The sequence below is a fragment of the Nomascus leucogenys genome, chromosome 14 (genome assembly GCF_006542625.1).
Source record: "Nomascus leucogenys isolate Asia chromosome 14, Asia_NLE_v1, whole genome shotgun sequence".
Classification (NCBI taxonomy): Eukaryota; Metazoa; Chordata; class Mammalia; order Primates; family Hylobatidae; genus Nomascus; species Nomascus leucogenys.
The window spans coordinates 74,895,800-74,914,031 of NC_044394.1; the positions used below are offsets into that span (position 1 = coordinate 74,895,800).

Here is an 18,232-nt window from a genome sequence, read left to right on the forward strand (position 1 = left end):
AAAGATGCTCTCAGATTTCTCCCTTCTTTTCCTCCCATCTCTGGAGTTTATTGGCTAACTTACGTGTGAGTTTCCCTTTTGTGCTTTGAAATCTTAGTGTACCAGCTCACCCTGAGCTTGCAGCTCTTTGTCTACTTTTCTGGGTCTGGCAGTTCTGTTGTTAGTGCTGCTTGGCCTTGGGACTCTCCCTCAGAACTAGGTATAATGGGCTTCTTGGAGTTCTGGTCCTGCAGGGAGGGTGCTGAGCTAGTCCTAGTCCTCAGGCCAGAGCCATCCTCAGCACCATGACCAGGGTTGGGGCTCCCTCTTCTCTCTCTCACACCCCAGGTGGAGGCTTAGTATGGCCCATCCCCTGGAAAATGATGGAGCTCTTAGAACTGGCACACCTGGCTCTGGTCCTCTGATTCTCACAGGGGCTTCCTGTCCATATTCTCCTGCAGGAGTTGAAAGTCAGCCAACAAGGCCTGCTTTTTATCCTAGAGCCAGCGGGCCAGTACTTCAGCACTTGGCTATTGTGTGTTCCATTTTACATAGACCCATAGAGTTGACTTTTTAAATATTAAAAACAAACATCTTTACAACAATATCACATAAACTTAATTACTGTAGTTTTATAAGAAGTCTCTAAATCAGTGATAGCCCTCCCAAGTTCACTGTTCTTTTTCATTTCATCTAGCTCAAAATGCTTTATAATATCCCTTTTGATTTGTTCTTTAATGTATGGGTTATTTTGAAGCATGTTATTTAGTTTTCAAATATTTGAGCATATCAAATATTTGTTATTATTTGTATTAATGATTTCTAATTCAATGCCACTGTGGTCAGCGAATGAATGTAGTTTCCATGACTTGAATCCCTTTAAATGTGCTGAAACTTAAAAATATTATGGCCCAGTATATAATCTATCTCAGTAAATGTTCTCTGTGCACTTGAAAAGAAGGTGCATTTTGCTGTTGTTGGGTAGAATGTTTCACAAACGTCAACTAAGTCAAGTTGATTATACTGTTGTTCTAATGTTTTAAATTTTTACCATTTTATGTCTAACTGTTCTATCAATTACTGAGATATGAAAATCTCTGACCATAATTGTAGATTTGTTTATTTCTCCTTGTACCTTTATCCATATTGCTTATGTATTTTGAAGTTCTGTTACTTGGTGTATAAATATTTAGAACTGTTATGTCCTCTTAATGAACTGACCCCTTTATTGTTATGAAATTGCCTTTTTATCTCTAAAAATTGTTATAAATTCTGCTCTATCTGATTAAGATAACCACTCCAGCTTTCTTTTGATTAATATTAGCATGGTATAATCTATTCTAATTATTGGCAGATTTCGTATTTGCAAATTCTACTAGTGAAAAATGATTTGTAACCCCCAAGTCATTATCTGTGGTGCTTTCAGTTATTTTCAGACATTCAGGAATGGCAAAAAATTTGAGTTGCCTGACACTCATATTCCCAGCTGAGGTTGAACAAGGCGATTTTTGTTTCAGCATCACACAGAGATGACAGGAGGATAGAGCCGATAGGGGGCAACACAGTACAGTGCAGGAAGTTTTGGCTCTGAGGCCACATGGACAGTATTTGAATCCCAGCTCTGGCACCTATTAATAGGGCAGCCTCAGGTCAGCCACTTAATCCTTCTGAACCTCATTTTCTCTTTTGCCAAATAAATAAAATAGAATCTACTAGAAGAAGAAGATAATTTATGTGAGATATGTGTACATACTCATGCATGCATGCCACACACAATTTCACCTAGAAGCAATAGTTCACTATTCACAAATTCAGTGTTCATAACTTTATAGAATGTAACTACCATGAATAATGAGAATGTGTATAACTTGTTCCATCCCTTCACTTTTAGCTTATGTCTTTAGACTTGAAGTATTAAAGTATGTTTCTTATTCACAGCATACCATTGGTTTTTTGTTTGTTTTTAGTAATATGTGACAATCTCTGCATTACATTTAGGGTTATTTAGACCATTTACATTTAGTGTGATTACTTACATGATTAGGTTTAAACCCACCATCCTACTGTATGTTTTCTCTTTGAGCCATGTATTGTTTCTTTTCCCTTCTGTTAATGCTTTCTTTTGGATTAATAGGATGTTTTCATGATTCCTTTTTATTCTCTTTTAGCTTATTTGCTGTAACTCTTTGTTCCATATTTAGTGACTGCTTACATCTTTATTATAGTCATTTACAAATGATTTCATATAATAAAGATTCATAGTATAAGAATCTTACAGTAGTATACCAAACTTCCACTTCTCCCTTCCCAAACTTTGTGTTTTTGTTTATTGTACATTTTACTTTTCAGTTTTAAATCCCAAACTAGATTGTTTTGACTTTTGTTTAAACAGTCAATTATATTTTAAAGATATTCAAATAATAAGAAAACATCTTATATATTTATCTATGTAGTTACCATTTCCAGTGCTTTTCATTCCTTTGTATAGATCTTCATTTTCATCTGGTATCATTTGCCTTCTTTCTAAATAATTTCATTTTTACATTTCTAATAGTGTGGAATTTTTCTTTTTTTTTTTTGAGGCGGAGTCTCACTCCATCACCCAGGCTGGAGTGCAGTGGCATGATCTCAGCTCACTGCAAGCTCTGCCTCCCGGGTTCACACCACTCTCCTGCCTCAGCCTCCCGAGTAGCTGGGACTACAGGCCCGCCAACACGCCTGGCTAATTTTTTGTATTTTTAGTAGAGACGGGGTTTCACCGTGTTAGCCAGGATGGTGTCGATCTCCTGACATTGTGATCTGCTCATCTCGGCCTCCCAAAGTGCTGGGATTAAAGGCGTGAGCCACCATGCCCAGCCAATAGTGTGGATTTATTAGTGACAAAATCTTTTAGTTTTACTATTTCTGAATAATTCTTTATTTTGCCTTTTTTGAAAGATATTTTTGCTGGGAGTAGAGTACTAGATTGACAGGTATATTTCTTTCAGTACGTTTTTTGGTCATTCTACTGTCATCTCACTTGAACTGTTCTTGACATCATCCTTATCCTTATGTTTTTTTTCTATTTCGTGTAATGTATCTTTTTTTTCCTCTGGCTGTTTTCAGTGTTTTCTTTAAGAGAGATTTTGAACAATTTGATTGTGATTTGCCTTGTTATAGTTTTCTTCATGTTTCTTGTGCTTGGTGTTCACCAACTGTCTTTGAACTGTGTTTGTGGTTTTCATCAAATTTGGAACAATTTTGGTCATTATTTCTTCAAATCATTTTTCTGTCCTACCTCTCTCCTCTACATTGGAGACTCCAATCACACATATATTAGGCCACTTAAAGTTGTCCCATTGCTCACTGATTCCGTTCATTTTTCAAAATTGTCTTTTATCTCTGTGTTTCACTTTCCACGGCTTCTATTACTATATCTTCAAGTTTACTAATATTTTTTCTTCAGCACTGTTTAATCTGCCATTAATTCCATCTAGTATATTCTTGATCTCACATACTGTAGTTTTTATTTCTAGAAGTGTGATTTGAGTCTCTTATGTCTCTACTTAATTTTCTGAGTATGTGAAAGGCAACTGTAAGATCATTTTTAAATGTCTTTGCAACATCTATTTCAATTTGGGGTCAGTTTTGATTGATTGACTGATCCCTTCATTATAATTCATATTTTCCTGCTCCTTTGCATGCCTCATAATTTTTTATTGGACATCAGACATTGTGATTTTTATGTTGAGAGCTGGGATTTTTTTTTTTTGTATTCCTACAAATATTCTTTTTTTTTTTTTTGAGACGGAGTCTCGCTCTGTCGCCCAGGCTGGAGTGCAGTGGCGTGATCTCAGCTCACTGCAAGCTCCCCCTCCCGGGTTCCGGCCATTCTCCTGCCTCAGCCTCTCCGAGTAGCTGGGACTACAGGTGCCCGCCACCACGCCTGGCTAATTTTTGTTTGTATTTTCAGTAGAGACGGGGTTTCACCGTGGTCTCGATCTGCTGACCTCGTGATCCGCCCACCTCGGCCTCCCAAAGTGCTGGGATTACAAGCGTGAGCCACCGCGCCTGGCCCCTACAAATACTCTTAAGCTTTGTTCTGGGACAAAGTTAAATTAATCGGCAACAGTTTGACTCTTGAGTGTTGTTTTTGAGCTCTGTTGGGTGAAATTGGAACAGTGCTCAGTCTGACCACTACAGAGGCAAGGTCCTGTGTAGATTACTCAACGCCTGGTGATTTCTGCAATTTTTCCAGTCTGGCTGGTGGGAACGGGCACTATTTCCAGCTGGTGTGTATTCTGGGCACTGTTAGCACTAATCTTTTCTTTCTTTGATTCTTTTCCTGGCTTTGGGTACGTTTCTCATGTTCATATGCAGATTAGTTGTCGGCTGAAGATCTGAGGGCGTGCTCTGCAGCCTCTTTGTGCTGCTCTCTCCTCTCTGGTCACTGCCCTGGAAACTCCAGCCCTCTCTGTCACACAAACTCTGATCTCCACGTCCTCACTGCAGAGAGCCTGTGGGGCTCCTCCACCTGGTTACTTGCCTCCCTTTGCCACTTCCTGCAACTTCTCTCGTGAATCAGTCCTTGGTTGTCTGGTGTCTTGAAAACTGTTGTTTTATATACTTGGCTTTTTAAATTTGTTTCATGTGGGAGAGTAATTCCTGTCCTCATCGCTTCAGATTGGCCATAAGCAGAAGTCTAGCTCAATCTTTTAAATACAAAAATATGACTATGTCTATTATTCAACACCCTTTAATGTGCCCCACTGCCCTTGGGATAAACATCTAAAGTCCTTACATGGTCTAGAAGAACCTCCATGCTCTGCTCTGCTTAGCTTTTCAGCTTCACTGCGGGTCTTTCTTTGCTCCCGCACCCTATCCGTATTCCAGCATCCATGGGCCCCTGGCCTCGGCAGCCCAAGAGCTCCCCATGCTCCCCCTTCCTGAGTGCTTCCCACACTCTCCTACTGCTGCATGCTGAGCTCTACCCACCTTTCAGATTTAAAGGACAGTGTGCCTCTGCAGGGAACTGTCATCTACACACTGGACTTCTCCTTCTTCCATAGCTTTGTTCAGTCATGTCACAACTAAATAAAGTTCTCCAAAACAAGAGTTATGCTCTTCCTCATTGCCAGGCCATGGCTCGTGCTGGTTCCTCTGCTCAGAACCTCCTTTCTGTTTTGTCTGTTCAGACACTTCCCATTTGTCCTTTAAGATTCAAGGCATTATCACCTCCTCTTGAAAACTTTCCATATGCCTTACTCCCAATCCCCCTCCTATTTTCCTCCCCAGTCGGAATGAATTTCCTCTTCCACACTCTCTTAATACCTAAGCAGGCCTCCTTTGCAGCGCTTTACCAAACCCACCACAGAACTTTGTTTTCTAGTCATTCTAACTGGGGTGGAAATGGGACTTGTCTGGTTCTCCTCTGTTTCCAGACCCCTGCAGGGTGCCTTGCCTGTATCTAGCTCCTTCTCGGTGCTTTTTTGCTGATGAATTCATGGCTATGCTGGGCTCTTACTCCTGCTAAGCACAGACGGGAGTGTGCAAGGAACACTGGCACTTTACAGGGGGTGCTCTGCCCTTGGGAAAGGAGTTAGATTAATCAAGTAGAACAAATCATATTGGATGCTATGGCCAATGCAATTAAGCCTTTGTCAAACTGCCTGACTTTGGCTCGAGATGAGAACATTGATGAAATGCCTCCCACCCCCCGGGGTTGGGGTCTGCTGAAATGGGCAATTACTGCAGGGAACAATCCATTACTTGGACTGTCAACAGTGTTTTTTCTCTCTCTAAATGCAGAATGAAGTGGAAAATGCCGCAGGAACTCAGTGGCATTTAATTTACTGATATGGCTCAGTAGGAGTCATTCTTTAACCTGGCTGTGACAGCAATAGCGTGGGGACAAGTGCTGGGCTGGGATGCATTGGGGAGCCGTTTAACCATCCCGTGCCTCACTCTCCCTGTGTGTAACATTAAACTGATTTGGAAGAGAATGCTCATGGCACCCTCCTGGTTACTATGGTGATGGAGAACTGAGACACAGTGTTGCACTGCCCCACAGCCTTGCCAATTTCTTTTGATACTGCTTGTTATTCCACAGAGGGAGAAGTGACTGGCAGGGCTCCATTTCTTCTTTGAATTGGGAACATTTCTAGCAAGGCTTGGTGTGGAAAGACCATCATACTGGCTATTCTGGGCAGACAACCCAGGGCCACTGCACTGGGATGCTGACTCCCCATGATGAGTAGGGCCACTCACCCTTTCTAGTGCTGGTGCATGTGGAAACATTTGTACAGCACGCTGGGCTGATTGGATGAGATGTTTATAACCAGAAGGGACCTGGCCTGGGACTTTTGCTCCCCTGGTCCTGCCTGGGTGCTCCAGGGGCCAAACAGATCAGCATATTGGCTACCTCTGACCAGTCAGGGAGCACGACTTCAGATCACCAGATCACTTGCCAACTGCAATGACTGTATCCCCAGCTAGAGGCTACCAGAAAACACAGATCCACGTAAACCATGCTGAAGGATGGCTGATCAGAAGGTCATGGGTTGCAGGGTGGGCTTGGGCACCAGGTAATATTGCTGCAGATTCTTTTCCAGGGCCCTGGAGCCAGGGTTGCAAAAACCAAGAATCATTCTTAACTAATTTAAGTAAAAAAGATACTAGTAGGCCGGGCGCGGTGGCTCACGCCTGTAATCTCAGCACTTTGGGAGGCCGAGGCGGGTGGATAACGAGGTCAGGAGATCGAGACCATCCTGGCTAGTACAGTGAAACCCCATCTCTACTAAAAATACAAAAAATTAGCCAGGTGCGGTGGCGGGCGCCTCTAGTCCCAGCTACTCGGGAGGCTGAGGCAGGAGAATGGCGTGAACCTGGGAGGCAGAGCTTGCAGTGAGTGGAGATCGCGCCACTGCACTCCAGCCTGGGCGACAGAGCGAGACTCTGCCTCAAAAAAAAAAAAAAAAAAGATACTAGTAGAGACTTACAGAATCTGAGATGGCAGAGTAGGTCTTGAAGGCTCTGACACACCAGGGTAGTCCTCAGACCACCCATGAAGCTTTCCTAGTGCTAAATTACCCACTGCTTGACAGGTACACCACCAGCACAAGGCTGGACACTGGGCAACTGAAGTCCACCTGCACCCACTGATGGTGCCAGACACTGGGCACCCGAAGTTCACCCTATACCCGCTGATGGCGCCAGACACCAGGCACTCAAAGTCCACCTGCACCCAGTGACAATGCTGGGCCCTGGATACCCGAAGTCTACCCTGCACCCACTTGGGTGGGCAAGTGGATGACAGACATTTACCCCCCATTCCTTGTCCCATCAGCTAAGACAAGGAAGGAAATATGGCCTCTGCTGACCTAAGTGTTGTCTCCTCTTTCCACACTTGAGAAGCTGCTTTCTGGACACTTCTAATGGGTCATCGTGTTCATTGGTCTAAGAAATAGTACATTTTATTGCTTCCATGAATTTACATTCTTTTTGCCCTTTAAGCCTCACTTTGAGAAAAAGAGATGATTTCTGAGAGGACAGGGTTGGGGTGGGAAGAGATATTGTGTGCTACACCCTCCTGTCCCGGGGTACTTGGCATCATGCCAGCATCGCTGGCTCCACCATGGTGGAAGATGCCGTGGCATGGGCTCCCACATCATCCTACAGATCCAGCATCAGCAGCTCTTATTAGCTCAACACTAAGACACCAACCAAGATGTGCTTACCTTCTTTATGCCTTTAAGGCCCACCCCAGAACTTCTTTTCATCTCACAATATCCTGGGGCCAAATCAGTTTTCCTTAAGTTTCTCCAGCTGCCATGAAGGTGAAGGATCAACAACTGTCATTCCTCCTGCCTCAGAGCACTTCAGAAAGGGAAAAGTCTGGGCCGGAGTCTCATCCCTGCCCTGTCCTGTGAGATGCCGCCTAGCTGGGAAGTCCTGCAGGGCCTGGCAGATCGAAGACCCATGTGGCCGGCCCACAGTCATTCATGGGGGAGGCATTTGAAAGTGCTGGTGTTAATCTTAATTAGTCTATGAGGCCCTCTTGCCACAATGAAATGTGTGAATATTTGTAAATTTACTTCAGCTGCCAGGATGGGTAAGATGATAAGGCAAGTGAACTTCCTGGAGATTAGACGTTCACGAGCATGACAAGCACATACCACCAGCCGCACATGCACTGCTGGAGCCTTGGGCCAAGATGTGTCTCACAAGCATGTCCCAGGAAGCCCCCTTGTTGATGCCCTGCAGGGTGAGGCCCCTGTGAACGTACCTGTTGAAATGGTGCTCCGGGCTTGGCTGGCCGCTGGCTGGGCTGAGTGCCGTAGACAGCTGCCTGTTGGGGGCGAGGCTGTGGGGTGCTGGGCGTGGGCCTGGGGAGTGGTGATGGGCAGGGCGGGCCTGGTGACAGTGGCCAGGCTGCTCAGACTCCCACTGCCTGGGTGCATGGTTGTGGTTATCCCTTTGGCCAGTGGAGACCCTCCGACCACATTATTCCGGGGCGGCCCTGCCCCTCCTGCAGGCACCCTGTGGAGAGAAAGCAGAAGGAATTCTGATGAGAGGCTCGGAGGCAATCGCGCCACGTGGGCCTCTGGCAGAGCCTCGCTCTGACCTGCTGGCTCTAAGAGATGAAGGCCAACTAATCTGGGGACAAAGTCCTAAAACAATGCCTGTCACTGGGCAGAAGGGCCCCCTTTACAAAACCTTCATGGGGTGCAAACTGTCAGCGTGAAATATTTAAGATAGCAAAGCCACCCTGAGAAACAGAGGAATGAGCCTAATCAAATCTTTTATACAAGAGCTACTGCCTTAATTTGTTCTTACAAACAGCTGTGTGTCTCCAGATACATCCAGAAAGAACAGATGACTCAGTCATGTCCCACGAGGCCTTGATGCATCCAGCACGTTGGGGAAAGGATGGGAAGGATGCTGGCCTCTCTGGGCACGACTGCCACCTCGCACCTGCTGGCTGCTGGGAAAGGGCACACACAGCACGACGTCCTTCTGAGAATGTCTGGGAGCTTGCAGTTCCATACCAGAAATAGATGCCCTTTCACTCTGAAGTTTCCAGATGACATCAGCTCACACAAGAGGAACACTCTGGAAATGGGGCTCTTCATGCTTTCCCTCTGTGTATTTGCACTTAACCCATGTCCTGGAGGCAGCGATGTGAAATATGGCAGAGTTAGGGGCTTGGAAGTTTCTGTGGATTCGGTTTCAGGGGAATTAAATGTCTTCCATTTGTCCAAGAGCTGGGTAAATTCCCGTTTCTGTCCCTTCAGGATCTTATTTCAAGACACATCAAGAAGTCACAGGTGGGAGAACAGGCTGCCTGCCCCGTCTCCTGGGCCTGGTCCAGCCATCTCCCTGTGGTTGGTACCACTGGGCACGACCTCTAGCGGGGAAGCTCCCGGCAACACAGAGTGAGGGTTTCTGCACAGCAGCTGAGGGAAGAGGGGCCTCTTGGAAAAGGACTCACCTGCTAGGGGACCCTGGGTGGTGTCCTCCTTCCCCAGCCCTCAGAGCTGTGCTGAACTTCACCCAGCAATCAAGCTTGTTAGCAGGTCAGCCAAAACCATGAATTTAAAAATCTCATTTGCTATCTGTTGAGCTCACTTTTCCCCAAGGAAATCATTTTTAAAAACTAAATAAAGTGGGCTCACAAATGATGAGTCACTAATTTGCAAGGTAATATTGACAAGTCTGAACACAACAGATACAGACACACATCTGCCTCTCATGACAGCAGAAAACCCTCTCCCTCTGCTCTCATGGCAGGATGGCGGAGATACCCTTGGCTAGTCCTACTTCCTTAGTGCATGCCCTCACAGGAAGAGCCACACACCTGCTCCCACACCAGGTTTTTAAATGGACTCAGAATGCTCAGCTCTGAGCACTATACTCCCAGCCCCGAGAGCCCACCAGCCCTTCAGGGCCTCCTAGCACGATGGGGGCAAACACAGCTGGTGGATCCAGGTCTATGCAGGAAGGAGTAGGCCTTCGCCCACCCTCCAATCACTGCCAGATAAGGCATTGCCTTCTGCTGGGTGGCTTTGGCAATTGTCCTGAACCCAGTAGGGATCAAGAAAGTGTTAAGTCCTGGGGGCACAGCTTTGGAGGGGGACAGGTGTCTTCCACTTTTGGGGATAAAGACCAAGGCCAGATTTCCTGTTTTGTGCTGAGCTATGGATTGGAGTGAGGGACCCATGGCCTTCCACAAACTGACCTGGGGGCAGCCGACCCGGGCGCAGTTCCTTCTCTAAGGAACCGGAGAGGACACTCAATGACCTCCTGACACTGCAGTTACCGGGGCTAGATTTGGAGTGGCTTTTGCTTAATGTTTATTCCTGGTTCTGCCTTTCTTTGGAAAACACAGACCAAGAGGGCTTGAGGAGAGTGAGCAACCATGAGGTGCACAGCAGAGGTGGAGGGAGGGGACCGGGCCACCCTAAGAGCTCCAGTGTCAGGAGCTGGAGGATCTTCCCATAACAAACTCCCTGGCAGCAGAAGAAGACAATTCTTGCGGAGACATTTGGATCGGAACAACTAGATTTCTTTTATTCATTCGATCTGCATTTATTGAGCACCTCGTATATGAACATGGTATGCAAGGAGCCAGGTCAACAAAGCTGGAGATGGCTATTATGGCTCAGGGGCTGGCCTGTGAGGGGGGATCCTGAATGCCTGCAGAACTTGCCAGTGGGCTGCTTGGGATGACACCATGGGCAGAGCTGTCCATCCTGACTACAGCACAGGCAAGGATGAGGGCCTCCAGGCAAGGCTTCATATAGCAAGTGGACTTAGGACCAAGCTCTTGAAGGATATTCAGGGATTTAATTCAGAAGCAGGAAAAGGGTGGAAGGCATTCCAGTATTGTGGGGGTGGGGGCTGCCTAGGAGAGCTCCCCGTGGTGACACTGACTGAGGCACGTCAGGAGTTGCCTGGCCAGGCGGTGTCCCAATGCTACGCAAGGAAGCTGGATTTCAACCGCAGGCTTTATATCTCTGAAGGTCTACGGAAGTTCTCAGGTAAAGATAAAGGACGAATCAGAGGAGAGAAACTGGAAACTGGGAAGCCGATGGCCTCCCTCAGAAGCTGCTCTAACCTGCTGCGTGGAGGAAGAACCTGCCTCCGCATATAAGAGTAGGGCGTGTGACGGAGTGGTGTCCCCCAGCAGGGCAGGCGAGCCCAGAGGTGTGGACACCTGCCATCTCAAGCTGCGTCTTCCTGGAGGGTGCCAGCTGGTCTGAGAGTCCCCTAACCTAGAGGGGTGACCTGTGCTTTCCTGGAAGAGCCATCTGATGACACGACAGGTGAGCCCAACTCCAGGCCAGTGGCTTCAAGCACAGGCCGGTTGCAGGCTGAGAGAGCCAACCCCTTCCTACCGGCATGGGAAATCCAGACCAGAGACCTTCTTCAGAGCTGCGCATGCTGGGCAAGTCACCCCACACTACTGAAGAAGCCCCAGGAGGCCGTGGGCGGCTCACCCTCTAAGCAGCCACCCCTCTGACGAGGTGGCTGGGTTTGAGGGAGTGCATTTCCTGACGCCCCTCTGCAGTTTGCTTCTCAAGCTTTTCCCTGCTGAGCATCACCTGAGCGAAGGATCTCTAACTGCACCTTCAGCCTTGGGCCTGCAGACCTTTCAGGCTTTGGGCAACTCCATCATCCCCTAGGCCCCTTCTGGGCACCTCGAGAGAGGCCCTGGCTGAAGATCGCCTTGTGAACTAGAGCTGCTCAAATCAACAACACATGTGTCCCAAGACCACTCTGCAAGTAGAAATCAGCCCAGCAATCAATGCAGGGTCTACGGGCTATTTGTTTCCACTGTAGCCTTGTTCCAAAGACAGGAGAAACCCAAGGCCACGTCTTTTGCTTCTGTGTGTGTCCTGCAGTGTCAGCACAGGGCCGTGCCCACAAGGGGCTTCTGGGAGTGAGGCTGACTGATATCACCAAGCTGTGGACCCTCAGTCTCAGTGAAAAATTCCCAGGCAACCCCCTTGTCTCTTCAGTGACTCTAAAATTACGTATTCTATTTTATAAAAGTACTAGAACTGAGAACTTATTAAACAATGACAACACAAAGAAAAAAATATATATTACCACAATGTGACCACTCAACAACTGTTAACCTTTGGGAATATATCATTTTTCCTTTGCATACATGTATATAGTGTTTTACATATCACACATCTATATGTGATGACACACACTGCACACACATACAACATACTGCATACACACATGCTGTACCTACATTATGCACACACACACACACCTTGTGCTTACAGTATGCATACGCACGTGCACAGGCATGCACACTGCACATACACTGCCCACAAGCACAAATACCATGCACACAAGCACACAGAAGCGTGCACACACCGCACACGCATACACACTGAACACGCTGTATATATGTGCACACACTGTCCTCACACAAACACACACTCACACCTGAGACCTCATTCTGGTGACTTTCCTGTTCTTGCTCCTCCTGATCCCATTCTTCTCCCTTTGGTGGCCAATATCTGCTGAGGACAGCCAAGGAGTTGAGTGCAAACCCAGCTCAGAAGGTGAAATGCGGGCCTGGGGATGCCATTGGGGGCTGAACCCTGGGCACTGGTGGCCTTGCTGCCCTCTGGGCCTGGCTCACAGAGTAGCCTCCAGCAATAACAACAGCGGTAGGGCATGCAGGCCCTTGCCCTCTCCTTGCCCAGGCTGCCACCACCATGCCCTCACCTGGAAACGGGTGTCACGTAGTTTCCAGGGAATACCCCAGAGACCCCGGTCCTCAGGGACGCCCCCTTGAACCAGCCATCCTGACACTTCTCGAGGACCCGGTACATCTCTCCCTTGTGCAGCTCCAGCTCGTCACTCTTCTGGGGCTTGTAGGCGTAGAGCGCCAGGTACCTGCGGGCAGAGCATGGGGCCAGTGTCAGTGGGACCCCTCCTGGGGAACAGGGGACCGGCCAGCATTCCTCAGGGGAGGTTGTCTTTGGAGGAACCCAACCTAAAAAGACCCACTAGTGTCTATGGGGGCTCTGCAGTTTACAAAGGCCCCACACGCCGTCCCTGGCTCACTCCTCACAACAAACCCATGAGGCAGGGGAGGGAAGGGGCCTGCAGGGAGCTGCCTGCAGGGGAGGGGTGTGCCTGTCACACATAGCCTTAGGAGGATTCCACCTGCCCATCTGACAGATGGGAAGGCAGCTTAGTAAGGCACAGTGACCCCAAAGCCCTTGAGGACTCTCTGAACTGCATCCCAGGGCCAGTTCTTTGGATTTCCAGTGTTTTCCTCTTCTAAAGTCTGATGCTGTGAGCAAGGGAAACCTTAGGGAAAACTGAGGGTGAGCTAAGCTAGTCTTGGGCTGGGTTTTCCTCACTTAATCTAACCTGGCCTGGTTTTCCTGTCTGGTTTATCCAACCAATCAGAGCTGGAAGAGGCCCTTTTTAAGGGAAAGGTAGTTAAGTTAGAAAATTGTGGTTGCACACTTCCTTGCAGTAATTGTGCCATGATTAATTATTTGATCTTTTTTTTTGAGACAGCATCTCACCCTGTCACCCAGGCTGGAGTGCAGTGGTACAAGCATAGCTCACTGCAGCCTCAACCGCCTGGGCTCAAGTGATCCTCCCACCTCAGCCTCCAAGTAGCTGGGACCACAGGTGTGCGCCACCATGCTGGCTAAGTTTTTTATTTTTTGTAAAGATGGGGTCTCCCTATGTTGCCCAGACTGGTCTTGAGCTCCTAGTCTCAAGCAATCCTCCCATTTCAGCCTGCCAAAGTGCTGGGATTACACCAGCCTTAATTTTAAGTCTTATTTGCAAATAAGGAAAGATCTAATTTAGTGGTGAAAATCCTAGCTTAGGGTTTAGATGCTGTGCCTCTAACTCAGGCCATGGGCCAAGCTACTCTCATAAAATACTTAACTATACCTATATCTTTTCCTTGTAAAGACTGGATGATACTTACAAAAGTGCTCTGCTACTTTTGGGATTTGGGGAAGGTTGGTTTTGAACGGATGGAGAGAACCGATCAGATTATTTTATTTGCTCACAAGATTCAGCCACGGAAGCTGGTGGAAGCCTCGGTTCAATAAGAGACCACAGATGAATGTTAATGAAGAGTGATCTGGTGGATCTCACACCAGTGCAGGCTGCTGGGTGGGGATGTTGACCCTATCCAGCAGCTTGTGTACACAGTGCATCTCTGGGGATGTGAGGGAAGCTCACAGACCCCCCCCCCCATTGCACCCTCCTGATGCTGGAGGAACCTCACTTAGAAGTGAAAACAGAAACAGAATGCAGCTCACGAGGGCTCAAGCAGGAAAAAAGGAGAATCAGTGTGGAATATTCTGGAATACCATGAGAACCTTGTAGAGATTAAAAGTTTCTTGGCCTTAACATGAAATCTGCCACCCTTTTCGAACATCCTAATCCTACATAGCAAGGCCCTCTGCCCTAATTCAATGACCTTGGCGACTCCCTTTGTTTATAGGTGTCCCTCATGCCCTCCCCCTAGGGACATCCTGTGGGCTCCAACTGTGGCTGGCATCTTTGTTTCTTTCCCTGTTTGAAATGGTGAACACTGACAGTGAAGTTAGGACCAACTTTGGGCTTCAGGAGGATACACAAAATCATCAGGAGAGGACCCCCCCACCCCGCCGTGTTCACAGTTTCAATGCTATGTCTAGGTGACAAATGGGAGAGAAACCAGGGTGTGATTCTGTTCTGATCACCATAGAGGTAATACTACTAAGGGAAAAGTCCAGTGAAACTGACAAACAACTGCAGCCAACGTGTGCCTGTGTACTGTGCAGGGAAGCTGGAGGGAAGGAGAGGAGAACTGGGAGAGGTGGAGAAGGAAAGGGGATGAGAGAGATGGAGGGAGGAGGAGATGGAGGAAGGAGGAGGAGATGGGGAGGTGATGGGAGAGGACGGAGAGAGGATAGAGGAGGAAAGAGAAGGGGAGGGGAGAGGAGGATGGCTTCCACACAGCCTGGGCTGAGGCAAAGGAAGGCAGAAGAGGAGAGGAAGAGTGCAGAGAGGGCTTGGATCCGTGGAAGGCTCATGAATCAGTAACAATGATGCACAAATTGATGTGCCTGCTCTCAAAGAAATATAATTGAGTGTAAATCTTGCTTAAGTTAGCCTCATCTGTTGCTTTATGGTGTCAGAACAGTTTGCTTCAGTGGCCACATGCAGAATGCACAGCCGGGTTGGCTCCTGGCCAGGGACAGGTGGTATGCGACTCAGGCCGCACCAACAGCTCCTTTTAGTTGGTTCTGGGGTCCGGGGCTGCCTTTGCTCTGGAGTGGGGGGCTCATCAGCTGCCAAGGCAGGCTCAGAACACGCCCAAACTGCTGACCACAGCTCACAGACTCCTCTCCCTCCTGCTCCTGGACTGGTAGGCAAGGTGCAGAGCTAGGGGCTCAGTGGCCTGCATGGGGTGGGCTGTGCTCCGTGGAGGCTTTGTTCAGTGGATTGGCTGTGGCTACACCCCCTGACTGGGGCTGGGCCACTTCTCCCTCCAGACTACTGCAGGCTCCCTGCACAGCATGGAGCTCAGTGGCCTGGGAGCATGGAACCCCTAGCAGGGCTACCCCTGCTGGGGTGGCCCTGTGCAACGTGCTTCCTCCCCAGGGCTGTCTGTGGCCTTCTTGCACAAAAGCTTGAGGGGATGGAGCTTCTGTCCGTGGTCACGCATGTTCAGGGGTAGGGCCAGGGCTGGGCTGCTGGAGCTGTCAGTGCGGCCTGGGGCACAGCTAGGGCAGGGCTTGGGCAAGATGAGAGCTGCAGTTGCACAGAGGTGTGGCCCGGGGAGGCTGGGGTCCTCAGTGGGGTATGTTGGCCCCCTCACTCCAAGCACAGGCCTGGCGTGGCCCACGCATAGGGAGATGCTGCCCTGACGTGCACCAGGGCACTAGTGCACTTGGCCTCTTCATCTTATTTTAAGTTCGTTCTGTTGATGTGTAATCCTTCACTCTGATCTCTATTTTAAGTTCGGCCTCTAGGTGTAGGTTGCTGGGGGAACCGGAATGTAAATAAGCCTGGCTTCACTTTGAAAAATCTCTTCTCTGCCTACTTTTTATCCTCTGGGCGACTTGTAGGGGACACCAAACGCAGATGGATGTGCTGGGTCTGTTTTCTGGCATGCGGCTCGTGTTGGGTGGGCCCTGGCCCAGGTGGGGGCCACCTGCATCTGCTGTCCTCTCTGAGGTACTCAAGAGGCGGCCGTGGAGGGACCACACTGAAGAGTAATTTGTGCTGAGACTGCGGCCCTTCCCAACCTGCCTCCCTCCCACCTCTCAGGGTCTCTGCCGCCACCCCCTGCAGCCACAGTGGCATTGCCTGTTACCCTGTTTCCCACCAAAGTCTGTGAGTTGAGTCCTGTCAGGACTGCCAGTTCAGAGCCTCCTGGCTGGGCTGGACGGCGTCCCCTGCACTCAGTGGCAAGCCAGTCTTCATAGACACATGCACCTGGGCCTGGCATGGCAGGGAGAACCGGGTGGCACCTGCAGGTAGCAGGGCTCACAGCCTCCTGGCTCCTGGGCCCAACTCTCACCTTCCATTTGCTTCAAAACCCCTTGGCAGCTCAACACAGGCCCTGCAGAGTGCTCACAGCATCCCTGTAACACTCGAGACCAGCCACGGCCACCCTGCATGCTCAGACACCATCTCTGCGGGTTCTCACAGGTTGGTACTTCAAATACTTATTTAAAGCAATCATGGGATTTTAGGATCAGAGAGCCTTCCTCACCACCACCTGGTAGCGTGTATAGGGTTTTTCATGCCAATGGGAAAAAGCGCCTCTTGAGGGCAGGTTGCTGAGGACAAGTACAGCCTCCTCCAGGAAGAAGTGGCCACTGCAGGTGTGCAGTCAGGCATGGGGCCAGGGGCTCACCACACCCGGGATGGTGCACAGACAGGACAGGCTGGCGGCTGGGCCGACTCGGCTGACCCAGCTGGGCATGGCATGTGTCTGCTTTCACGTGCAGCCTGTTGAAACTAACAGCACAGCCTTCGCTTACCCATACTACTTCCTTATTTCCATAGCAAGATCTTCACTTGCTGCTAATTGTCTGCAGATTTCTCTTCCGCTCTAATCAGAGTAAACCAAAGTATTTTAGTGCCTTCGCTAATTTCATCCCCTTTCTCCTCTAGATGGTGGCTTGCTCATGCTTCTTCTAAAATAAGTAAACGATTCCCAGTTCTCTACCAGAAGTCCCACTTCTGCTCTTCTCCCAGGGCCACGCTGGCTCGAGTTAGGGAGGCGTGTGCTTCCTCCTCACCTCTTCCATCCAGGTGCAGCACCCACTCTGCAGGGAAGACCCATAGCAGGAGTGCTGTCAGGGGCTGCACTGGAGGCCAGGGGGGCTGGGGAGGGCTGGGTAAGTCCTGTGGAAGGGCTGAAGCAGGCTCAGGGGCTCAGACGCGACCAGGAGCTGCAGGCAGGGCGAGGATAAGTGCAGATGTTCAGCGGAACGTGCGCTCATTTGGGATGGCCAGCCCCGGGAGCACCACTGCCTTCACCTCTTCCCTGAGGGCTGACATCACGGTCTGGCTCAGCCCAGCCAGCAGAAACAGCTCGGTTCTCCCTGGGGCCTTCTGATTTCCTGGGATCCCACAGGCAGTTGCGCAGGTTGAGATGGGGTTCTCCCAGGTAGAACCGAGTGTCACAGAGTTCATGGAAGGAAGAAGCTGGGGTGGCACGGCTGTGAGGCCAGCTTGGGAGCTGTTGTCTTTCCCAGTTGAGCACCTCTGACACTTGTGTGGGGGGCTAGTGTGCAGGGACTCCCGAAGTGTGAACCTGGGCCAGTGGTACCGGCCTCACCTGGAACTTGTTAGAGATGCAGATTCTGGGGCCTCACTTGGAGCTCCTGGTGTAACGCCCAGCAATCTGTTTCTACAGCCCTCCAGGTACAGGCATACCTGTGGGATATTTGTGGGTTTGGTTCCAGACTGCCCCAATAGAGCAAATATTGCAATAAAGTGTCACCCAAATTTTTGGTTTACCAATATATGTAAAAGTTATGTTTATACTGTACAGTAGCCTATTAAGTATGCGATAGCATTGTGTCTAAAAAAATGTAAGTACCTTAATTAAGAAATATTTTATTTGTCCGGGCACGGTGACTCACGCCTGTAATCCCAGCACTCTGGTAGCCTGAGGCAGGCGAATCACCTGAGGTCAGCAGTTTGAGACCAGCCGGGCCAAAATGGTGAAATCCCGTCTCTACTAAAAAGACGTAAATTAGCCCAGTGT

The 18,232-nt window shown here is 48.9% G+C and overlaps 1 protein-coding gene across 1 annotated transcript in view; it reads right to left on the reverse strand.

The window, feature by feature from the left end:
* SH3RF3 (SH3 domain containing ring finger 3) overlaps positions 1-18,232 on the reverse strand; it is a 370,655-nt gene that overhangs the window by 60,336 nt on the left and 292,087 nt on the right. Inside the window, exons 6-7 of the mRNA XM_030827021.1 lie at positions 12,709-12,879; positions 8,243-8,496 (exon numbers count right to left, since the gene is read on the reverse strand). Of these exons, the coding sequence (XP_030682881.1) occupies positions 8,243-8,496; positions 12,709-12,879 (425 nt within the window). The remainder of the gene's footprint in view (positions 1-8,242; positions 8,497-12,708; positions 12,880-18,232) is intronic.